General features: G+C 38.6%; 2 protein-coding genes across 2 annotated transcripts; both read left to right on the top strand.

Annotated features, from left to right (window-relative positions):
* The first annotated feature begins 741 nt into the window (after positions 1 to 741).
* Positions 742 to 7,960, top strand: arl6ip6 (ADP-ribosylation factor-like 6 interacting protein 6). Its single transcript, XM_056751579.1, has 4 exons — positions 742 to 1,309; positions 1,416 to 1,469; positions 1,558 to 1,690; positions 5,957 to 7,960. Exons 1-4 carry the CDS (start codon positions 1,039 to 1,041, stop codon positions 6,048 to 6,050), a joined length of 552 nt encoding a protein of 183 aa, XP_056607557.1. The 5' UTR covers positions 742 to 1,038; the 3' UTR covers positions 6,051 to 7,960.
* A 7,383-nt stretch (positions 7,961 to 15,343) lies between these two features.
* kcnj3b (potassium inwardly rectifying channel subfamily J member 3b) lies at positions 15,344 to 25,634 on the top strand. Its single transcript, XM_056750981.1, has 3 exons — positions 15,344 to 16,623; positions 17,189 to 17,405; positions 23,549 to 25,634. Exons 1-3 carry the CDS (start codon positions 15,946 to 15,948, stop codon positions 24,262 to 24,264), a joined length of 1,611 nt encoding a protein of 536 aa, XP_056606959.1. The 5' UTR covers positions 15,344 to 15,945; the 3' UTR covers positions 24,265 to 25,634.
* Positions 25,635 to 26,065: the final 431 nt, after the last annotated feature.

The raw sequence follows: 26,065 nt of genomic DNA, 5'->3' as shown, positions 1-26,065 counted from the left end.
GCATATATTGTTAATATAAAAAGCCCATTCAATGCATGTCAAAGCAAAGGTTGTATGCTAAGATGATCATTTTTGAAGGTTTCTTTTTTATAATACAAAAAGTTTAGTAAGCACGATATTATTTTTATTTGGCAGATAGGTTACCATATGCATTACAGTTATTGTATTGCAAATACCAAAGGTATTGTGGTGAGATTATGTGGGAAATTAACACTACTTACTATGTTATATAACTTTGGTGATTATGTATTGTTTTTCTATTGCTGTGTGGATGGTTACTAATCCAACCACAACAAAGCACAATTGCACGAAAAATATAAACCCGATGCTTTCAAACCTCTACTATAAATCAATACATGTGATGTTTAAAATCACTACAGGCCATTTATAGAATCGGAATATGAGAAGAATGTTATTTTCATCCAATTTAGTTCGACATTTCCTCCAGGTCGCAGTATATTTAAATAACCGCACCCGCGCGCATTCTAACATGGTCACTTCATTGTTTTCATTGTTAACTCTGGCTATGGTGAGACATTGATCTTAATTCAATCTGCTGTCAATTAAAAAACAATTGTATTTTTCTAGTAGTTAATACAGTCTTGCATAAAACCCACCAGTGCTTGATATTATTTAATAATGTTCATCCTATCATACCGTCGTATTGGGTGGACGACGACTACGATTGGATAACATGGTGGCAAGAGGCGGTACTTCGCAAAACGGAAGCACAAACCGCGATGTTTTGAAACGTCACTGGCTGACTTTTTAAACAGTACATGCTGACTTTATACAATTTCTCGGCAAATGGTTTGCGTTCGTCATTTGCTTTTGATTATATCAGACGTGTACATTTTACCGATCTGGTATGATTAACAATATAATACCACAAAGAAAAGTTAGCAGACCTAGCGCTAACTAGCTAGCCAGTTTTCCATGTTGTCTAGAAACGGAAACGCACTAACACTGTCGTAAAGCGGAGGATGTGAGTCACCTAACCAACAATCTCAAGTTTAGAAACTCTTTTTTTTAGCAAGCATGTTACGATCTGCTACAGAGACAGACCCGTCTTTAGATATTTATTCAGACGATGATGATAATAATGTATTAACAGAAAGAAGACACGCACTTGGCGATGAAAATGCGACTTTAGGTGAAAGCGGCGCGAACCTCAAGGCAACGCCTGGTCGGCAGCAGTTCTGGAGAGGCACACACCTGTGGCCCGTTCGCGTAGCTTCTATGCTGTGCAGCATTGTCGTTGTCTCATTCATCGCTGTGTTTATCTCCTTTTTGTACATAGTATTAAAAGGTAGGCACTACTTCTTTTTTTTCTAAAAAACCCTATTTGTAGTTTCCGTGTGCAATATCTGGAGTGAATATGCATATGCATTGTTTCGTAATTCTCTGACCAACAGATTTAAGAGCTGAAAGGATAACCACTGAAGATGGATCAGAAGTGAGACTCTTGGGTTAGTAGTATTTCAGTCTTTAAGTGTATTTTTTACCAAGTAGCAACTGATATTTGCTGCATGTTGTACAACTACTACTTTCTTGCAGGGTTCTGGAGTATTTTGGTCCTGTCTTCTGTTGCTGGAGGATTGTGTTGCAGTTTCTCCTGGACTCTAACCTACTTTGACTCATTTGAGCCGGGGATGTTTCCCCCAACCCCACTTTCTTCAGCCAAACTCAAGTGAGTTATTTTATCATGTTGTGCGATAAAAAAAAACACCAAAAGATACTTTGTGAATGCTTCTGTATCCAGTAAATGGTTAGTTGATAAGCATTTTATTGTCGCTAACAAATTCGATTTAGATGCTGTAGTCTAAATGATCAGCATGTCACAATTTTCAGTCACTTGCAGTCTTTTAATATTTATGGAGTCATATAAATGCAATACAATTATACAATAATTAGAGGAATCGTTTTGATTAATCTGTCACACCACAGGAAGCTGCTCTGTTACTGCGCAGTAATATTGCTTTGATAGCCTGTGCTGTTTTCTTTAAACAGCTGTCCAAAATCATTATTTGGAAGCTTGAAAATGCTGTCTTCTCAAGCGTTTTACAGAGGGGAAAAGGCATTACGGTATAGACGGTCTGTCTGGTAACATCTATTCCGTCTGGAAGGTTTTTGATGCCTCCACATTTAGTTCAGCATTAGGTAGAGAGATTAAACATTGGCACAATAATAAGCATTTTAGTATATTTGCTTTACTTTCTATAAAGTGCACTTAAATGTATTGATTAGACCTGCTTTGGATGGTGGTTTAAAGGGATAGTTCACCTAAAAATGAGACTTCTTTTTTGTTGACAAGTTGTTCCAAACCTGAATATTCTTTGGTTGAACGCAAAGAAAGATATTTGGAAGAATGTTAGCAACTGAGATTTCTGGGACATTGTTGACAACCATAGTAGAAAACAGAATTGTATAAAATAAAGAAAATATGATATTTTAAAGAATTTCAGGAAAGCAAACAATCATTTAAATTCATATAAATTCTAATATTGTAGTCAATGATGGCCCGGAAATCTCTGGTGCTAACATTTTTCCAAATATCTTTCTTCGTGTTTAACTGAACAAAGAAATTAATACAGATTTGGAAAAACTTGAGGTTGAGTTATTCATGACAGAATTTTCAGTTTTGGATGAACTATCTCTTTAAAACCACAGAGAGTCTTTGACTGTCTCGCAACTGCCCTGCTTTCAGACAGCCATAAAACGCAACACATTTTAACACCATACTTTCTGGGACCTCCAAAACTGATATTTTAATTGAAACAATATTCAGCTATTTAATGAAAGTTGACATTTGCCTGTAGCCGTATGAACCACTTAATTTCCAAGTGTAGGTCATCAGTGCATTCATTCAGCCACAAATATTCTTGTGAACACTGTTCATTTATTTTAGCTCTTGATGACATTGATTTATGGCCGTCTGTACATCCAATCCCGTTTTCAACGGCCAGTTCAGTGTAATATCCTGTGAGAGTTGAAGAGGTACAGGAACATATTATCAAGGCTGTTCCTCTACCTCGAGGTTAGTCACCCATTTTTCCAATTTTGTTTTAAACTGTCAGTGCTCGAGCAGCTTGTCAGCTGGTAAAATAGAAATTGTTCCTATCTCTGCGCTGGTTCAGCTCTGCCAGGCGAGAGCGCAAGCTCGTAGGAGAACAAGAAAAGCAATTTTCCTGTAATTGGTTTTCATCTTCAGACCTGAATACTAGCACAAAACGGGACATTCAAAAACTGCCCCAGAATTGGTCTGTGGGGATTTTGTGTGGCTCCAAGCCCCATCAAATATGTCTTCATGTCCGATATCACAGCTTTTAATGTTCTGACAGAAGCAAAAATGTCTAGTTCTTTCCGAAGTGATCTGCTTTCTAAAAGTTGCCTTAAGTGCTGTACGTTCCAAAAAAAAGATCGTTGAAAAAGGTCCACAATCAAGTGAACCAATCAAATCAGACCTTCCGTAACCCTGATAAATGTCAGGAGGTTTTCACTTCCTGTATTTTTATACCTATGTGATCTCTGGAGCCACACATTTGTGAAGTCTGGCATAGATGTAACAGACCCACATTTAACCACCACATAAATTGTATTCCATCTCTATGGTAACTAAGTAAACTAAATGTGGCTGTGGTAAGATAATGAGTTTCGGGGCAGAAAGATGTGACCGTGACAACGTTAGTCACACTTCCTTAGCTGTTTCAGTGACAACCCACTGCATCAATGAAGGATATGTTGTGATGGTGTAAGCTGCCCTGTAAGCCCCTGAGACGGAGACGTTCTGTTGTGTTTCCAATAACCTTAGTGCTCCTGACATTCATTACCGAGAGCAATGTGTGACGAAGTAGGAGGGGGCAGGCACATGTACAGCGGAAATACTGTGATGGGTCGTTCCCGTAAATTTAAAAATAATTTCAAGAGAAGTCAAACTTTATGTTGAGTCTTTTAATAATTCAGTCAAGAGCTTTTTTAATTAAGTTTTGAAAGCCTTCCGAGGAAACTTGGGCGATAACGGCTCAATAACAGCGTCTAATGAATTTTGAATGGTGACCCAAAACGGCACTAAAGATGTTAATCATAATGTGGAGTGAATTGACTGCTCATAGAGAATCTTGTAGCAGTAGTTGATACTGAACTGTCATCCTAGATCAGGAGTTCTCAACCTTTTTGACTCCAAGGCCCTCCATTGTATTCAACTGTTTACGTTTTTGAGAGACAACATACTTTGTAGTAATTCTGTGAATTATAATGTACAAACCAGAAGTAATAATGCCCAACAAATGGAGAAATACACATTTTTTATTGTAGTAAAATTTTCATGTTTTTATAAAGAATTTGGGCCGGTATGGATGTGACAATTCGGTTATGTATTTGACAGTTTACTAACATGACGTTAATGTTGACATTTGCATGGAATAACATACATTACTGCATAAGATTTAAGGCCCTCCCTTAAAGCCATCTGAAACATCTCTACCCTGCTCGAGTTTAAAAATGAGTTTCACTTTATGAATCCATAACCCTGTTCGTGATTGGCTGTTGGGGAGGAACGTTATCGATTTTGTCTGGAGGCCTGGAGATAAAACCCAGGGTCACTCCATCACTCTGCGAGTTGGTTATCTAATCGCGGTGCGGCGCTCCAACGATGCCTTTCCTGAACCTAACTTGCACAGGCAGTTCAGATCGCAAACAGGCTATCGACCAACAGCAGCCGGATGGCGCACTATTGACTGACATTGCCATAGCTTTACAGAACTGTGACTGGGGTCTACTTTTTCCTTCATGCTTGCATAGCTCCGTTTCATCACAACAAAACAGCGGCAGACACACACATCCTCCGCATTGTGTCGCAGTGCCGCTTAAGTCTGTTGAGGATAAAACTGAATGTCTGTGTGCTTATAGGAGGTTTTCGACTTTGTTTTTCTGAGCAGTCATCCTCGTGCACATTATAATGCACCCATCACTTTGTTTCCATAGAAACCCAGTCTTTCACTCAGTGAGTACATATGGTCACAGTCAGATGTTTGTGGCTGTCTTAAGTAGATAAGCTTTACATTATCTGCTATTTCCGTTGTAGGGGAGGTTCAGGGAGTTCACCCCACACAAATTTATTCACTGAATTAAATGGCTAATAGTATTTAGTCTCTTTGGGTGCGTTGGCTTTTTTTGTCGCATCTTTCTCAGATCAGATCTAACGGCGGTAAATTATCTGAATGGATGGTCTCAATTATAATCTGTTCCCAAACCATTTTCTTACAGATACATGCGGAAAAGCCTGACTTCCTATTTTTCTGGGTCAAGGCTGCTGTCTGTCTAAAGCGTGTCATTAATTCATTTGTTCTGTCTTTCAGATAAGTGAACCTTTTGTTTCCTTGCTTTGGGAAATAGGTTTTAACAAACCTAAACTGATAGCTCTATCAAAGCATGCAAGCACAAAAGATGATATTTTGAAAAATAGTGGTTTTATGTACATAAAATATAAGTCAATGGGGACAGGCTGCCAACGTTTAAAAAAAAAAGAGGAATTTGCGAACAGTAATTATTGTTGCAGTTCTGTTTGGTGTTTCTGTTGGTACACATTTAACATTGAAAACATTATGCATTGTTGTAGATATAAACCCCTTGACAGCCTTTAAACCTTCTACTCTACAAGTAATCTAGTACTCTTAATAAACCATTAGAACTCTGTGTTAAATGGGACATCTGGATTACTCCTAATGGGATTTTTATGGCCATCTTCCCTTTAGTAGAGTAGATTAATGACCAAATGATAAAATCAATACACTTGTCCGTGTTGCATACATCATGGGTTTTGTTTGTTGTCCTTTTAAACTTCCTGCATTGCAGTCATACAACTGTATAAGCAAATTATAAAGGCCGTTTAAGTGCATCTTGCAGCTGTAGTCGGAGTATTGTTTAATGTACTGCCTTTGGCTTGTGTGTTTTGCAGGCGAATGACCGGACACTCTTTCCATATGGGTTACAGCATGGCTATACTCAACGGCATAGTGGCTGCGCTTACTCTCATGTGGTATCTCACTTGATGCCAGACACCCACACTCCTAAACTGAACTCATCTTTCATCAACGGGCAAATCTGGAAGAGTCACGGAAATAATCTGCATCATAATCTAAAATAAGAAACACAAAAACAAACCATGTTTACTCAGAAATGCTTTATGAAACCTATATAACTTTCTTCTGTGGGACATAAAATGAAAAAATGTTATATACAGTATAACTCTTGTAAATAAAAGGTCAGGACTTTGACAATTTTCACTTTGGGTGAACTAATGCTTTAAAAATATGCACATGCATTTTATAGAAGGTTTCCATCTCTTTCTACAATTTATATTTAATTATTTCACACCAAAACGATTCTTAATGGACTACATTTCAGTAAATAACATCGGCAAAGTCAGGAACTCTTTGTTCCCCAGCTGTTTTGTCTTTTAAAAAGCTTTGTTTGTGTTATTGCCCCTGTAACCTTTTAGCATTACAATAGCAATGCATTACTGTGTGATTTCTGTTTCTTTTGATGTCGATCATCAGCAAAAAAACATCACAGGGATGTGGTTTGACTGCTTCCAAATAAATTAGATGGGCATTCTAGGACCTCTGCATAGCAAAGACCAGAGTCCCTTAGGATTTGTGCTTTATTAAAGATGCGAGTTGCTGCTCCATTGAGTGTTTTAATGGGGAAATCATTATTACAATAGCTGTTTTGGGGTTGATGGAGGACGGCCGCGCTAAGGCTTTGTGGAAAGCCTGGGAGAAGGTCAGAAGTGTATAAGTGTGGATTTAATTTATGACTTTAATTATTTGATGCAGACTCGGTCAGGCCATGATTACTTTTTTCTTTTTATTAGATTAGCAAGCCCTGTAGCGACTCATTTTAGCAAGCACTAATGCCTGTCTGTCTTTTATATAGAGTATTAATGTACTGGCGCACTGCTGTGTGTGTGTTTGTTCAATTTGCATGTGGTGAAGATTGTGTTTTCTTTATTGGACATTTCCGTTTTAAGTATGTTTAAATGGAAGTTCATTCTTGTTTGCTAAATTTCAAATTGTTTGCTGATTTCAAATTATCCACTTAAAACCTCACGCTATATTATTTGGATATTTCAAGGGTCAAATTTAAGAGACAGCCCGTGTTATTTTCAGTTTATCTGAATTTGCCATTTATAGCTATGAGTTTAAAGTGGTAGTTCACCCAAAAATGAAAATTCTGTCTACACTTCAAACCCGTAAAACTATCTTTCTTCCGCAGAACACAAAAGAAGGTATTTTGAAGAATGTTGTTAACATTGGTTTTGTGTCCATACAATAGAAACGAATGTGGGCCAAAGCTGTTCTGTTACCAACTTTCTTCAAATATAGTTTTTTATTTTAATGTTAATTTGAAAAATATTAAAATGAGAGAAATTTGTAAAAAAAATTAAATGCAATGTTTGCAGATCATGCAATATTTCAAAGAAATCAAGTTTATATTTAAAGAATGCATGACAACTGTTTTATTGTATTTTAGGATCAGTTCAAAAATGAATGTGATGGATTGAGACTGATTTTGTCAAAACTTTAATACATCTTTGTGTTCTGTCAGTCTTTTAATTTGCTGTTGGGTATGTGTCATAGAGAAGTTTTGTTGAGATAAAGTTCAAAATATATTTTGAATGACGAAGTATCTTGTTTTGAAGTGAAGGTCCTTCTGAGGTACAGTTTACTCATAGCCTTCAAAAACACTGATGCAGTGAGTTTGTCACAGACAATCTTATCTTAAAGCCTCCTTATATGAAGCTTGAGTCGTTCGTTTGCCTGTTTACTCTCATTTTAATAATCAGGGATGAAAAAACACTGGAATATATATTGCTAACCCAAATGTGGAACATTGTGTCAAATAAAGCTGTTGCATAATGAAAATATATGTACCCAAAAACAATAAATTTGCAGTGTAGAAAGCGGTTTGGTGCTTTATTTTTTCCTGTCTTCCGTTTCCTCTGGCATGGGTGATTTCCAGTATCATTGCCATTAGTAGAAATGCATCCCAATAAAAACATAATGTCCTGCAATTCACACCAACATAAAAGCTAATAGAAACGTCTGTTTTGCAGTTTGCGTCTGAGTGCTCATAAAGATCTCAGCGGAGGCCTTGGTGTGCAAAGCTTCAGAATACAGAGTTCAGACACTGTGAGTGACATTCAATATGAAAGCATTTGCTATGGAGCCTTTTTACTTGTCACCCAAAGGCTAGTTTTTCCAAAAGGGCAGCCTGACATGTAATCATTTTGCTGAATAAAAATTACGCCCACGGCTCGCTGTGTGCCTGACAGAATTGACTCCAAATCCGTCTGATAGTCAGATACAACACAAACAAGTACACTAACTCATAACAGAGCTACTTTGTTCATTGACTGAGGTTTAATTCAAAAAAGTCTTGTGATACTTTAATTGCAAACTTTGGAAATAAAAAAGCTCGAATTGCAGATAGCGGAGTTATGTTATTTGTTATTTATAGACTATTTCAGTAGACCTATCACCCTATGTCCCAACTGATGCATTATACACTATGTACTTAAACTATATAATATGAACTGACTATTGGTCCTCCTATAATACCAAAGGGTGTGGATTGTCTGTAAGAATATACTTAAATTAAGACATATTTTCTCTCTTTTAAGTACAACATTTGTATTTTAATTTAATGAAATGGGAAATATTTGAGATGTATGATAGAGTCACAAAATAATATGAGGTAGATAAAGAAACATTTTGATTTAAAAAAATTATATTGTGTCTTTGTGTATAAAACTAATGCTCTGGCAAGTTTAAGTAAGCAAATCCATCAAGGCAGCTAATGGGATGCCTCAGTGTTTGACCTTTTCCTCCTCACTTAGCGCTTTCCATCTGTCTTGCTTTGCCCAGTGATCTGGCGACGATATTAGACCGACTCTTCATCCCAGTCGTCTCGGTCATCACCCACTCTGCGTCATGAAGTCCAACTTCATGAAACTTAACAAAACAAAGCACTTTTTGTCGATAAACAGCAGCCTAGAAGCTGCCTGATTTTGTCTGTGTAAGAGATTATGGCCCGGTTTCACGGACAAGGCTTAGTTTAAGCCAGGACTAGCACACCAACTAGAAACTACAACTATATAATCTCTCTCATCATTAGTTTAATGTAAAAAATTCCTAAACTATAGCACACACAGAGAGTGAGGAAAACCTCACTCTTTTGTGACACTTTCAATTCTGGTGTTTATCATTTGCACATCTGTTTACTTAACCCTGTGTAATGGAGAGAAAATATTTAGAAGGTGTATAAACACTGCTCCGGATCTACGGGGTTAAAGTAACAGGATGGTCTATACTGCTTAATGGATGTGCGTCATGGCGGTTGCCTGAATGTCGTCTTAGTTTACATTATTAGGTTAATTATTGACTTGTTCTGTTGTTATAAAATCGTTTGTATCGATTCTCAAGTTTTGTTTGGGTGTGTGTAAAGAAATGTTTCAAATCACATCAGTTTGTTACTGTGTATTTCACAGTTTACTATACGGCGTCTGAATCTGTTAGATGACAGTGTTTTTATCTGATTTTGTTGTTAAACTTGCTTCACAAAGACTTGAACATAACTATATTAGGTCATAATCCCAGCCCAGTCTCATCTATTCATCACACATATGCAGTATCTGCTTCTGCAGATTAAAAAAATGCAATGAATATAGTTATTTTAGACTTGCCACATGGCAGTGTTTTATGCAAGTATGATTAGTTCTCTGGGGAAGAAGTTGAGTTAGAAGTTTTGAGGTCACATTGACACATATATATCAGCATTCCATTTATCAGTGGCCAATATACGTCACTGGAATTGTAAAAATGTTTTTTTTTATTCAGTGTGATACAGGAGTCTCCTATGCCTTATGTTACAATAATTATAAATCAGTTTTGCTAGAAAGAATATATTTTTTGTAAATCTTTGAAAAAATCTCTGTCCTTACAAAGTAAATGACATTCCTCCAAATTTAAACACATGACAAAATATTGCATTTAATTTCACTAAATGTTATACCACACAAAACATACAAATATGTATTTTGCAAAAGGAGTTTTTTGTACAATGTCAAATATTTGCTTTAATTACACAAAAACATTAATTATAACAGTCTTATTTACTGGTGCATTACTCACAAGGCATGCAGGAAACGGCAGTATGTTCCACATGTAGGTTATTAATCATTTGAATATTCATTCATTTTTCATTGCCATTGAAGAGGGCTAAACAGTTCCATTCGTTTATATCCTGTAAATACTGTCCACTTGCTGAAGATGTTATATTAGTTCCAGTCGAGAGATCTCCCACCATATCTTTTCTCGTAAGTCTTCTCCTTGTCTCTGGGGAACCCACTGAAAACCACATTTCCATTGCGCATGACTCTACCTCCCAATCTTGGTGTTTTATTAGTAAATATATCTGGGCTGGTAATCGTAAAGTTGTAGATCTTACCCTGCACATGACCACAAATTAGTCACTTATTTCACTCAGGGGACTGTCTCTGTGGTAAAAACAACTGTAAAAAACTAAAAGTTTCCGTTTTTTTCTAATTTAGTAGGAGGAACAACACATACCAGGGAACCTTTTGAAACATCTCTTAGTTTCTAGAGAACAAGGATAGTTATCCCAGGCTGAGTCTCCCATTTCCAGCACTTGCGTCCCACCTGTCCCGTGTTATCCAGGGCGCAGCGACCGTGAAACTTTTACGCACTAGTACGGTCCCACGATAACCGCTTCAACGTCCTTTGACGGTCTTCTCTCCGTGACAAGAAAGTTGATCATGCCCTCGGATTTAATAAGCAAGTTACATCCTAAAAAGAATATGCCGAAAACCACGGTGAGCGCGAGCACGCACATGACCGCGATCTGCACCGTGCGCATGATGAACGCGCTCCGCTCATCCAGCGCCGTCGACACGAAACCGCTGTCCGTCACCACAGATGACAAATTACAGCACGGAAGAAAGCTCTCGCTGCTTCTGTTGGAAAATAAACCACCGTCTGTGTTAAAAACGGTTGAATTCATTTTGAATTATTCTCCGGGGTCCTTTGGCGTACAGGAGCCGGTGTGCGAAGTTTTCTTCAGTTCTTTGAAGTCACAACAGCAAAAAAAGATCTTAAAGGGTTAGATGCAGACGCACAGAAGTGGGGCCGGTTCTTGAGGGACCTGTTGATGAGGTTATTAGGGTTTCGGGCTGGAGGAGGACAGGGGTCTGACTCCTAAGAACTCACACGGTAAAGGGTTTAATGTTTAGCGCTTACTGTCGTTTTGTTCCCAATGCGCCCCCTTTGACACAAACCGAAAATGACAGAGCGGCCCGACGCAGACACATTAATACTGTTTATAATAATAATCATTCTTATTTATAAAGTGCCTTACCCAAGGTCAATATTTAATCAGGTAGGCCTACCTGCTAACACGTATGACATCCTGAGGTTTTATATACTTAACTTAAATCTTAACCAGCTGTTATTAAAGGGACTGTGTATGGTAAACTCTTGTTCTTTTTTACGTTTATACATTTGGCAGATGGTTTTATTCAAAGCCACAAACAGGCTTTTGAACATTTCTACTGCCATGGGCCTATAGTAGAAATAAAAGGTAGTTCATTGGATATGTTAACTAATGGGGCACACTGTGTGAACATTGTCACACACAACCTGCTATTATATTATAATATAAAACCATATATTATTGTAAACAGTAAAATAATTATTAAACACAAGGTAAGGCGTTAAAAATATTAAACCATTTGGCGAATAAAACATTAACAAATTTTCATAGAGTCTATACTATCGTAACATAAAAATGTATGATGTAGGTCTATGAAAAAACACTCTAAAAGTACACAACTAAGAGCATTTTTGCCTTTGGGTGAAATACCATAAATATTTTGTCGTTGTTTATGTGTGCCTGTTTACTCAAACATGATGCTATAATGTTATACAGCAGAGGGCAGAGTTGCTCTTTCCAAAAAGCGTCTAAAGGATTGGAGAAGGCTGTCTGTTTTTTTTCTTTTCTTTTTGGCATGTGTATATCTAATGCGGGCAGTTGTGTAATGTTTTAATTACAGCAATGTTGATTACACACAATCATGTTCCTACTTTTAACTCAAACGTTTTACAACCCAATACAGTCTGAGTTGAGGAACACATGAATGCATGCTGTGACGTTCACTTGGTTCGATGTAAATTCATAATTAATGAATCCGCATAAACCCTGTGGAATCTGCGTTGTGTTTGTAAACATATGGATGTCGAACACCCGGGTTACCATGGAAATGCGCGGCAGCGATTTTTCCATTAGAAGCCACCAGGGGTTGTGCATAATCTTTTTAATACACTTTTGTTGCCACACTCTAAGTTGAAGAACCACGTGCCCCAGGGACGTATTTAATATTGCTTAGAGCTCAGTAGTATTTATATGCCGTTTCAGGGTTGGATGTGTCTTGAACGAGCACTTAACAGCATCAAAGCTATTAGATATCGGGCGTATAATACGTTCTAAAAGCCCCTTTTGTAAAGCATGCAACAGTGGGAGGAGGAATCGATCATGGAGGGTGCTTAGATCCTCTCGTACCTGGCCTTTTAATCAACGGCCTGGTAAACAGGATCTGCGCAATGTAAACACATCCCATACGCATCAACTGGAGCGAGACCATCAGCGAGGGCCTTAAGAGCAGTGTTGGGGGTCCGCTCTCATGTAACCTTTTTTACATGCCCTTACTGTCCCAGATCACCCTCTCTATGTGTATATGAATCATCAGACCTGTCCAGGAAAAAGAGAGAGAGAGACGTGCTCTCAGGACACAGTGCTATTCCTGTCTGGGTGTTTCTGTGCACAGTAAAATGTGCTCTCTTCAAATGCTTGCACTGAGAGCTTGCTTCTCTCCCTTGGTGGCGGAGGGGGTGGAGGCAATGAGGGAAAGAGAGAGAGAGAGAGAGAGAGAGAGAGAGAAAGAGAGAGGAGGAGGAAGAGTGGGTGGCTATGGGTAGAACATGCTACAGATGGAAGGGTAGAGAAATTTGTCATATGGAGAGATTCAGAAGGAGAGGGGTTGAGAGATAACAAGGCAAACGAGAAGCATGTGAATAGAACGCAGGGAGAGGAACAGAGCAAAACAAATTCATGGCATTTTATTGTAGTGTGTTTTAAAGAAAAGAATGATTTGATTTGAAAAGAAATTATAAATGTATGAATAATGTTGTCATATGTTAAAAACCAAACACATTTTCAAGAAATGTACTCCGGTAGCGATAGACTGTTAAATAATTTAATTGTGCATTATTTATATTTGTATGAATAGAAATCTAAACTTTTAAGGGATGGTTAATCCAAAAATGTCGTAATTGGGCCACCACCATGTCATTTCAAACCTATATGACTTTAGTTCTTCCGAAGAAGAACTAAATGAAGATATTTTGAAGCATGTTGGTAACCAAACAAAGGCGGTACCCATTAACTTCAAATGTATGGACACAAAACCAATGCAAGTTAATGGGCACGGCCATTGTTCGGTTACCAAATTCTTCAAAATATCTTCTTTTGTGTTCATACATGTTCTTAATGACAAGGGAGCAAATAAATGATGACAGAATTGTCATTTTTGCGTGAGCTATCCGTTTAATAAAAGGCTGTGTTATGTGGTAACGCAAGTCATGTATAGTTAAGACTTTTGTGAAACAAATATGTGTGGGATCTTTTTGTCACGTAATGAGTGTTCAAGTTATATAACAAAATGCATTTTAAATAGCCGAAAGCAGTTCTCCTAAATCACGACAAAAACCCAGACTGTGAAATGCCTCGGATTCTCGAAAGAAGTATAGAGTAAAGTACACTTGATATTTATATGTTGGTGCAGTCTTCACTGTGATCCTCTTTTTTAAGCACTGGGGACAAGAATGTTTAATGTCAGGGCTTTGAAAGGCCACCGCTTTGAAGAAGTCTACAGATTATCACATGAGAGGAATAGCTGTTACTGATTGGACCTTCCCAAACTGTCATTAGCTTCCCGCTGTGCTGATGAATCTATTTAGTAAACAAATAGGCATTTTCTTGTCAAGAGTCAAAGAGGGCAAGAGGGCGTTTTAGTTACTCCGCCAGCGGTGGTAAAAGTACTCTCACATTATTAAAACCGTAATGTGTCGCTCTCACCGGCGACATCATTAGAAGCTGTCTGGGCATGTTTTGTCATGTTTCATTCCGCTCCATCGGTCCTGTTCCAGCCCGATAATTATTTCTGTGGGTCATTTGAATGTTTTCCGGATAATCTTGAGGAAAACATTTTTTGGCATGAAGCAGTTGCAATTTGCAGTCGCAGTGTGCCATGGTGCTTATATACAGCTGCTAAAGTACATGATGCTTTCTAAGCCCGCTGTTGATGCTTCCGTGTGCCGGAATGTCCTTGGTGCAGACACCCTTAAGCATGTTCTTCTCGATACTTCACAACAAACTGCAAAAAATCCTCCTAATGGTCCTAGTCTAAAAAAGGAAGGAAGACTTAAGTCTAAATAAACGGTTTCAGCAAAAGGACTTAAATAACCATTGACTTTGTATTTCTCAACCTTAAGCAAATGCTGTATTTGTCTCTGCTGCCAAAATAGCTGCAGTAGTACACACACACACAAATGCACACCGTGTGAGTGTGAAACCTATTATAGGATATATGGAAATAAAGCTCAGAAGTGATGTGGGAGAGAAAGGCAGAGAGAGAGAGAGTGAAAGAGAGAGAGAAAAAGAGAGTGAAAGCCAATGGCGCTCTGTCACAGTCCACAGTCTTCCATTGTGGATAGTACTGACACTTACAGAGCAACAGAGTCAGTCCATTACAGGCTGGGAGCGGTGATTCCAAAATAACACACTAATAGAGCCCTTATCTTCTAGCACCCTGCCCGGCTTGAAATAAGAACAGATGGGGTACCTCAAACCGGACAAATGGGTGCCAAACAAGGAGGTAGTGATTGCTTCAAGAGTGTAAAAACATGATGTTTAAATTTGGGTCATAAATTAGCTGTGATCATAACAGTATGCTTTCTGAGGTTTATTAAATGTGATGTGACAGTTTATTAATCACCTGTTTTGTCTCCATCCATCATTTTGGCATATAATGAACCCAATATATTACAAGCTGGACATGGAATTATTTTTTGATAAATCGGTGGTAAACGCGTATCTTTATAGATTACGTTATGTGTTGCTCTGTTCAGAGAATGAGAGAGAGACATATTACAAGCGCAGCAAAAAGAAAAAAAGAGCTATCCAACACAAGAGCACGTGTTCATTCCTCCCCCACCTCCCAGCTCTACCACCCTCTCCGAGAAGTTTCTCTTATTTGTCGGGGCTTGAGATGGAGTTTCAGAGCACGAGGCGCGCAGTGCGCAGAAACCGAAAACGATGAGAAGACGAGCCGGAGCAGATAAAAGATCTCAGCGCCTGGCAACTGCGAGGAACGGCGGTGAGTGAAAACTTGGATAGGATCGTTTGGGCGTCAACCATCTCGCGTCTTATCAATTTGGTGTGATACACCTGGGGAAGGTGGAGGAGGGTGCCAACGCACTTGTGCCACACTGCGCCAAGCCAATCATAGATAAAAATTACTCGGATCCATATTTTTCACGTTTATTAGCGTTGGCCGACTGAGTCTTATTTAGTTATGCGGATTCGGGGGAGAGACTTGAAGCGTTCTGTCCCAAAACAAGCGCGCTATTAATAACAAAACTCATGCGCAAAGACAGCAAAGCTCGTTCCACATTGTGACTTTTTGTAATAGTCTGCTAAGAAATGCGGGAGACTTGTACAACCCAAGTGTGAAGAGATCCTATAACACTCTGTCAGGAGCGAGCGCACCAAAACGTTCTCCTTTATTTGGGATAACTTTAGAGGCGAAGGATGTCAGCGTTGCGCAAGAAATTTGGGGACGATTATCAGGTGGTGACTACCTCGTCCAGCGGCGGCGGGTTCAATCAAGCGGCCCCCGAGAAGAAAAGGAAACGTCAGCGCTTTGTGGACAAGAAGGGCCGGTGTAACGTCCAGCACGGGAACCTGGGAGGCGAAACCAGCCGTTACCTGTCGGACCTGTTCACCACGCTCGTGGACCTGAAATGGCGCTGGAATCTATTCATCTTCATCCTTACCTACACGGTGGCGTGGCTCTTCATGGCCTCTATGTGGTGGGTCATCGCATTTATACGCGGAGACCTCTACCAGGCCCACGATGATAAGTACACACCGTGCGTGGCCAACGTGCACAACTTTCCCTCAGCTTTTCTGTTCTTCATCGAAACCGAGGCCACTATCGGTTACGGTTACAGGTACATTACAGACAAATGTCCGGAGGGCATTATTTTGTTCCTCTTCCAGTCCATCCTGGGCTCCATAGTGGACGCTTTTCTCATCGGTTGCATGTTTATCAAGATGTCCCAGCCGAAGAAACGGGCGGAGACGCTGATGTTCAGCGAGTACGCGGTTATTTCCATGCGTGACGGCAAACTGACTCTCATGTTCCGAGTGGGTAACCTGCGCAACAGCCATATGGTCTCCGCGCAAATACGCTGCAAACTGCTCAAAGTGAGTATGCAACTGTAACCAATTAAAACAAAGAGGAAGCACCTCACACTGAATAATATATTCAAATTACATAACTGTATTTCATCATTCATTTACATAATTAAATCTCAGTTTAGTTATTACTGTTTAATTGAATAAACCGTCTGATTGGTTCAAGGTGTATGTTTCATTTTAACATCAGAGTCTAACCACTTTACCTCAGATTATCAGGCAAAGGGGAAAAAGCTGTAATTTGATTTTGGCTACTTATAATGGACAAAGTATTGATCTCCTTTGACCTGTGGATGCAGTTTTACCCTTTCTGTCACTGTAGATGCAGAAAACCAGATCTCTCTCTCTCTCTCTCTCTCTCTCTCTCTCTCTCTCTCTCTCTCGCTCGCTCGATTTCACATTCAATTCAATTTCAGTATAAGTGTGTTTTAATAGCATGGAAAACACTTTACATTTGTTCTGCCAATTTGCATACAAATATATGTTCCCCATATGTAAATTAGTGAGGGGAAATTATCAACCTCACAATTGTAATTATTCTAAATGTTTCTTTGTCTGCTCTTGATTTCTCTAGTCCCGCCAGACTCCCGAAGGAGAGTTTTTGCCTTTGGATCAGCTCGAGTTGGACGTTGGTTTCAGTACCGGAGCTGACCAGCTTTTTTTAGTTTCTCCCCTGACGATCTGCCATGTGATCGACCCGAAGAGCCCGTTCTATGACCTCTCGCTCAGGTCCATGCAAACAGAGCAATTTGAGATTGTGGTTATCTTAGAGGGGATCGTGGAAACCACCGGTAAGTCTTCATGATCCCACATATGAAGTAGGAAATACATTAGACAGCTCAGTGACATAACAAATAGGCTTGGGTGCCAAAAATCCGCCGATGTAAAATGTCTAGAGTCATTTGAAATTTAATTCACATACCCATCTTTGGCCCACAATAATGCCCCAATATTTCCAAGCAGATATATAAAGAAAAAAGAAAATTTTCTTTTACTAATATTTTTTTAAACATGCTTATGTTTTTATGTGCACCACAATTATAATATAAGAATGTTAAAGTGTAGGAATATAAGAAATAGAAAAAAAAAATCATTTTGATTCGATTGTGAACAGCAGTTCATATTCCAATACTTTATAAATCTTCTAATGCAGGTGAGTTTAGTTTCTCAGTATCTGTAATTTAAGTTACATTTGTATTGTGTTTGTCTGTTGTTGTTGTTTTTTTGCACATTTAATGTCCCCAGTCAAGAGTAGAATATTTGAAGGGTGATGTGTTATAGACATGTATCTTACTGTAAACAGTGCAGTATGTGTGAGTCTTTTTGAAGAAGCAGGTTGGCTGGTGTAAGTTAGGTTTAAAGATTTAAAAGATTGTACATCATTGACTTCTATCTACAATAAAGAGAGAGATATTATATAAGAAGATGTGATACACAAAGTTAGTTTTACGCTTTTCTCTCTGCCTCATGGTTCTGAGTCGGGCATGCTTGAATATTAAAGCACCTGTCAATCAAATAACAACTCACCTTTAGTTTCTCACCCTGCGGCATGAAACATTTCGATTTACAGAAATACAGGCATGCAGAAGTCTGTAAACTCAATAAAAACATACCAATCTGGCAATATACACACATACCACTCACAGGCTACGATGGTGTGAATTAATTGAAATAGAATAAGAGAAAAACATTATAGAATGAAATCATATACTGTTCCTCGTGGATGTGCCATCTGATTATTCCGCCCACACAAAGTGGAGGGATTTGTGGGTAAAAAAAGAAAAGAAACAGAAAAAACAGAATTATGTACAGTTAGTCAGCACTCTGTTCTCCCCATTGTGAATCAGTTTCCATAGCAACTAAATCGGCCCCTTCTTAAGCGTTCTCCATACAGTAAAGTCGTACCGGCTGTCTGAAGTATGGAGACAGAACTTGTGTTTATCAGCCACATAAATCAAACACTAATTACTACTTATCAAATAAGTCGTTAGACATTTTTAATTATGTCCTGTAATTATGTCTAGGTTTATGACATATGTGTGTGCGGTGATACAGCACAAACTTGTTATGCATGTGTGTTTTCTGGTGGCTTTCGGTTCCAATCTTTTCATCATTAAAAAAAAATATTTTTCCATTCGGTCTATAAGCACAAATGTCACTGTGTGGCTGGAGGAATTCGACATCAATACGATAGCTTCTTTTAGGCAGAGAGACAGTGACTTCCGGGCCAAGGACTCATTGGGGACAAGCCCAGAGCCATGCGTTGCTCTGTGGAGAAAAAAAAAACATGACAGCTGTGTCCGCATTCACATCTGCTGAATTATTTACTGCATTTCACATAAAACAGCCCCCTAGAAACTGGCAAAACATTCAAATATAGCAGAATTTTACAAAACAAAGAAGATACAAATATGTATTAATTATTGAGCATTTTAGTAAAGACTATTCGTCTTGTCTGTATTTCAAATAACTTCACAATTCTGAAGAAATGTTAAAGCATATATGTTTGGAAGTTCAAAATCTTACTTAAAAAAAAAAAAAAAAAAATTCATGCAACACTGTATGTTTCCAGGGCATTGAATCGATACAGAATCAAATAGGTCTGGATTTATGTTTAAAGGCTTTCCTAAAAGTAAATGTGAAAATTACTCACTTTCACAACTTTTATTTGAGCTTTCATTAGTCATCATGATTCATGTCCCATATTGTTTATGTGCCCAATTTTTTGAATATGAAAAATATCTCTCTAGAGAATGGTACCTGAATTGTTCAAAAACTTTTGTCATGCCATGTTTACTGTCATTTCTCACTGTGTGGGTAAGAAACGAAACACAGTGTCTCTTAAAAACATTCATATCTGAAAATCACAAGGCACATCTAAAAATAAATAGTAATATGAATAAGTACATGAGTAAGTAATAAGTAATGACTAGTGTCTATAGTGTCTATACTAAGTGAAAATTAGAAGCACACTAAAGAAATTCATCCTATTAGTCATTAACATTTTGGGATATTTTTATTTGCTGTAATAATGACGTATTGATCATATTGTTGCATTATTTTTATATATATTTTTTGCTCTAATGTGAATCTTTACATTTTATAGTAGCATCTTCGACACTGTTCGTTTTCTTATATAAAACGTGACTTCAATTTTGTGAAGGATTGACCAATTATTCATGAAAAAAAAACACTAATGGTCAACTGTACACATGCATATGCATAAATGTTTGATATTAGTTTTGTAGAGAAAATGCAATTGTGCAACATTTAGGAAAAAAATAATAAATGGAAAAAATTTCTTTCAATACTGTTTGAAAAAGCCCCTGAAGAAGCCTGGTTAGTAAAAAATCAAGAGTGCCTTGAGTTTGTGAGAATATAAAGGATGGCTACTTTGAAAATGATAAAATGTGGTATTTTAAATCATAATTTCCTATAGTAACATCTGTGTTATGCTTTAATTTTAATGAGTTAACGATGATTCTAAAATGTGGACAGAGAAAATATTAATAAAGAAAAAGAGATCTATATTGAAATTAAGGTATAGATTCTATTATTTAGAATAAAAAAATCTTACAATTTTTGTGGAATTTTTGGAATGAAGAAAGAAGGTTTGGAATGACATTAATGATAAGAGAATAGACCATTTTCTAACCATTTATTATTTTCTCTCTTTCCTATTTATGCAATCCTAAAACATGATGAATTAATTGATTAAGTCTGTTGTTCATTATGGTTTGAGCACAAGACACGGTTAAACAAGATCTCTCTAATAGGATTGTATGAACCAGTGAACTCCTGAGAAGATCCTGAAAAGATTGTTTATCTTGATGTTCATCAAACCATAACTGCCGCTTACATCAATAACAAAAAGAGAAAAATACTGAGAGATGTAATGAGATATGTTTGTTTTGACAGGAGATTTGCTCAAAAGAGCATGACATGAATTGGACCAACACTAAGATGTTGCTGTCAAACAGATTCACACACGTTTTTGAATTATGTAAGCAGTTCCATACAAAGCAACTTCATTTAAGGTATATACGGATCAAACCCTGTGGTCTTAGCCTTGTACAGTACCTCATGTTGATAAACAATCCAGTGATTTATTGCGATAATTGCGATTTATGTTGCCAGCAGTTATGTTATTACTGAAACCATGCGGGTCAAAATAGCAACACTAAGGTCTGACCGGTCTGTCACCTGCTTGCCTCACCGGTGAATAATAGCTAGATTGATGCGTTTTAGTACAAACGGAGCAGCAAGGACACCTTTTAGCCATCTATGCTCGGAACAAAGCGTGTATTGGCTTTGTTTATTTTTAATTCCGGGCATGTTATTACAGAATCTCCGTTTTATTGTGTGTACTTTCAGCCGAGAGAGTAAACTCAGCAGCTCTCCGCTACCGTCCCACGGGGCCTCTGGAAATGGAAAGGGAGGCAGAGCCTCATCCCCCCAGGACCCCACACTGTGTGTCAGAGAGATACAGGAGAGAATCGGGCCCCGCTGCATGGTCAATTACCGTTCAGAGCAGCCAGATAGTAGAGTTTACTCTTATCTCACACCACAGAGTTAGAGACAAAGAGAGAGAGCGAGAGCGAGAGGAGGAGAGTCATGATGATAACTATGGTGGGTGGAATAGGTGTGTTAGGAAGAAACAGTAATAGACTGGAACGTGGAGACATTATAAAAGTTTTCAAAGCTCAATTGCAAGGTCTTGCAGTCACAATGCCGTGTTGGGGGTTTCAGTCCCATCATGCCAAGAAAACAATGCCCTAAATGCAACACAGTCCTTGACAAAAGCATCTGGCAAAGGCATAAATGTAAATGCAAAAAGCGAGTGAGAGAGAGAGAGAGAGAGAGAGAAGAAAGACAGAGATGGAGAGAGAGCGAGATGACAGAAACAGGTCAGGCAGAGCACCTCTGTGGCAACAGAACCGAGCACTTGATGACGGTCACCATAGAAACAGATTATCCCTCTTGGAAATATAAATTGTTCTCATAACTGTCAGACGTTGAAGTGTAGCGATACCATTTTTCCTGGCAGAGACTAATGTGCGCAAATGTTTCTCCCAAACGCAGAAATGAAATTTGTCGTAATGGAAGAATACGGAGCGGTTACGTAAGGCGAATTCGCGGGGAGCCAGACCTGATTTCGACTTGCAGAGCCCTTACCATTCCCTCTTCCAGCTAAGAGCGGAAAGCCTGTTAAATATTTCATAAGATGAATAATATTATGTTATACATCTAAACCCAGGATTTGTCAGCTTGGAAAGCTGGGATTTTTAATGTAGTAAGTAAGGATAACCGCACTTATGTTTATGCGCGCGAGAAAGCGTAGGCGTCTAGATGGTCATAGGCGGAGAGGATAGAAAAAAGAACCATCATGACTTTCGAAAATGTATAATGTATGTTTGTCTCCCTGGAGTTTTTTTTTGTCTGAGGTTGTATGTGTTCAGAAACCGTAACAGCTAGACTCTTTTTTTAGACTGCGCTTGGTTCTTTCTGTCAGGAGAGCTGTTGTCTCCCCGCTTTCTAAACACCTTTGCTGCTCTTCAAATTCCTGTTTAGAACAATATCCTCACAGTCTGTCTTTAGCAAACTAAAAAAATGTCTTCCCTCGCTGCTCGGAGACATAGCCTGCCGGTGAATATCAAAAAGATACAGTAAGGGTACTCTGTATTACCCCCAGTGTTGCTTTTCAGATTGAGGATTATTTTATCTCCGATTTTTCATTGATTATTAATGGAGAAGGCTGCGTTGCAAATCTGTTTGCTCGTTAGTTGGTTTAATAAAACAAGCTCTTTATAGAGAGGGTTTTACACGCTTTAATTAAGAAGGGATGTCCGTCCGTGTTGGCGATACACAGATCTAATCAATTTCCTACAGATAAAGCTCTTGTTTTCATCCAACCAAATGGACCGTGAACAGACGTCCCCATGGGTGTTGCTTAACAGTAAACGTTGCCTTTGTGTGTGTGTGTGTGTGTGTGTGTGTGTGTGTGTGTGTCTATGTATGTGTGTGTGTACGCAGACTGTCAGTAATGCTTTTATTAGTTTTAGACACTCAACCATTGTTGGACGAAACTGTTGGAAAATAAATAAATAATAATTACATAAATGGGCCATTCCAGCGTTATGGGTGTGACATTTTCAGTCAAAACTTCTCAGAGAATATATCTTTATATATATTTTTGACATATATTACAATATATTGAATCATCTGTTTATATATGTACTAAACCACAGTTCGCATGAAAAATCGTAATGTGAAAGCTGTTAAGCGAACTCTGGTGCGCACTGAGTTACCGAACCCGAGACTACCTGATGTATTTACTGCAATAAAACACATGATATGATAGCTTTGATGATTCGAGCTAGATCCTTACATTGGCGCAGTGCGAGTGCTGTCAGAGCGGCAAATTAATGGTAATACGCTGTTTCCTGAAAATAGTCTCTCTCCATCAGCAGAAAGCTGTCTGCATGCAACGTATTTAAATTAAACCCAAATGCGGTTAACTGTGCTGCGCATAATAGCACCAAATTATTATTATTTTCTATAATGCGCCATGCATGTTGTGTTGCGTGAGATGTACGCAAAAGCACCAGGGTTCGATAGAATCAAGGTGAGTGTGAAACCAAACCAACACTGCGGGAGGCGTAGGAACAATCCCACTCGCGTTTGAACCGCAGCAACCATGGCCAATCTGAAAACGCCCTTAGATGACTATGGAATACTATTCCTTAAAATCTTTAGGAGAGACTTAACATGGGTATTTACCTCCATCTATTGACATCTGACCTATCAGTATGATGAAAACCTTTTTTAAAGACTTTTTCATCTTAAGGTTGAAATTTGCATGGAATTTCTAAACCATTTTCCTTAAATGAAAGTACAACCGAATATTAAGGATTTTTTCCCTTTATGATCCCAGGTATGACATGCCAGGCTCGCACCTCGTACACAGAGGATGAGGTCCTTTGGGGTCACCGTTTTTTCCCAGTCATTTCTCTGGAGGAGGGCTTCTTCAAAGTCGATTATTCACAGTTCCACGGCACCTTCGAGGTTCCCACGCCTCCGCACAGCGTTAAAGAACAGGAGGAGAGCTTGCTCCTGTCCTCCCCTCTGACAGCCCCCTCGCTCTGCCACAGTGCAGGGGGGGTTACTGAAGGCAGCAGCACGCTGGAGGGTCTGGAACCTCAGAGCGACGCAGAAACTGGCTCCATCAATATAGCGACCCCCATGCCCACCACCAAACTGCCCTCCAAACTTCAGAGGCTAACGGGGCGCGACGTCACCATCCGGGACGGGATGCCTCGCAAGCTCTTACGCATGAGCTCGGAGATCACCTACAACCTGGGGGACCTGCCTGTCAAACTCCAGCGAATCAGCTCGGCTCCAGGTGTTGCTGAAGAGAGGCTTCAGTCAATCAGTTCTATGCTTGGCCCAATGGAGGACAGGCTGGCTAGCAAGCTGGGCGGATTTGAACCCATCAGCCAGTCAGTTACAGACCTTCCGCCAAAGCTCCAAAGGTTGGCTGGAGGTGTGGGGGTGGGCGGAGTCGGAATTGGAGGAAGAATGGATGGTCATCTGCCTCCGAAACTTAGAAAAATGAATTCTGAGAGGTTCACAGGGTTTAGTTTGAAATGAACTGACTTTTATATATGTAAACGAACGTTTTTCCATTTACCTCCTATGAAATTGCAATTAAGGAAAATGGACAATCTATACTTATAGCAATTTATATATGAGTAAAATGTTAGAATAATGCTAATCTTCTGCACAATCTGGCATGTTTTTACCTTAAGCAGCATGAATAAATTCACTTAAAAACACCTATTTATAGGTTCTATAGACATATAACAATATTCAACATGTTATACAAGCCAAACTTCTTTTGAGGGCTTGCCTATATATTATGTATATTCTTAAACAAAAATAAATACATCAATATGATTATCAGAGATCAACATTGGTGTTCCCTGATAATCCATACTAACTAATGTTTCTAAAAAAAGGCAATGGCTATAGGCCGTAGTTAGCCATGAAATGTTTTTATTTGTTTAGATTTTTTGTGGATTGATTGTTGTCCTTCACAATAACACATTGAAAGATTAGTCGCTCTGGTCTTCACACCAGGAATGGGGGCATTTGTGAACTTTTGGAAGAACTGACTCAGGTTTTGTTTTGTTTCGTTCTCTTGCATGATCTATCGTTTCATAATCAAGCCAGATTGAGAATTAAGCCTTAATCATAAGGTGCCAATTGTAAAATACTGTAAAATACTAACCACAACAGCCCAATTGTAGACGTGCAGATAAAAAAGGGAATTTAAAGTTGTGCAAACATCACTTTCAAAGCTTTTTGAGCTGTCTGTCAAGGGACACAGAAGCCTTTCGGATAACAGTATTTCACATTTGGCTCCCAGTACTTTGCTGAGTTTGTACATGATGTTTTGTCAATGATTGTTTTTCTGCCTTTTTCTGTTTTCTGTTCAGCAGTTTAAACCTTTTTCTGACCTGAATGACTTGAGTATAGTGAAGAGATGGGAAAGTACACCATCAAAGACAGTAAAGAGCACAATGGATGTGTATATCTGTTTTAATATATTTCTAGACAAGACCTTGTCAACAATGTTATGGATTTGTTTAACTCTTGTGTTTGGAAAACCGAAGCAATAATATTATGAATTGCAGTGAAACTTCTGACTGGAAAAAATCACGTTCTTTATGTTGACCTTAAATGGTTTGACAGTTTCTATTTGTGTTATTCTCAATATGTTCTTTTATTCTTCTGACGAGAAAAATTACAATGCCGACTGGAGTGGTTTCTGATACTGTAATAAATGTGTTGTGATGTGTATTATGTCTATTATATGAGAAAACTTGAAAGATTAACCTCCACCTGAAGCCATCAACGTGAAATGAATCCAGGTTCTAGGTGGATTTGCCCGTGTTTGGAACCTTTATGCTCATTAGTATTGGCAGAGGTCTTCTCCACAAATAAAGCAGTTTGATCTGGTTTGACCCAGCTGTGTGGATGTTTGGCAGCTTGCTGCCCGATGCTGCTCATCGGAGTCGCGTAGATTGCTTCAATTGTCCTGAGAATTCCATATTTCTGCTGCCATTCTAGTAGACTTGTGTTTTGTTTAATGCATTTGTCTGTCTAGATCAGTTAACTATATACTGTATATCAGCTTCCTTGTACATTAGCAGAAAATGAATGAAATAATCACTCCTCAGTTACATTGAAAAATGTCCCCTGCAAAAAAAACATTACAGAAATTCTTATGGTTTTCAATAAAATACCATTATGAACATTAGCATTTTCCATTAAAACCATCAAAACCATCAGTTTTGGGCATTATTCCAGTAGGATTAAACATCCCACCGATAGATTTCATCACATACCAGTAGAACCATTACACTTTCCATTAAAACCAATATAAATC

Source organism: Triplophysa dalaica, chromosome 6 (genome assembly GCF_015846415.1).
Source record: "Triplophysa dalaica isolate WHDGS20190420 chromosome 6, ASM1584641v1, whole genome shotgun sequence".
NCBI classification, from domain to species: Eukaryota; Metazoa; Chordata; class Actinopteri; order Cypriniformes; family Nemacheilidae; genus Triplophysa; species Triplophysa dalaica.
The sequence above is the reverse complement of the archived record's forward strand: the minus strand, read 5'-3'. Positions and strand labels throughout refer to the sequence as shown.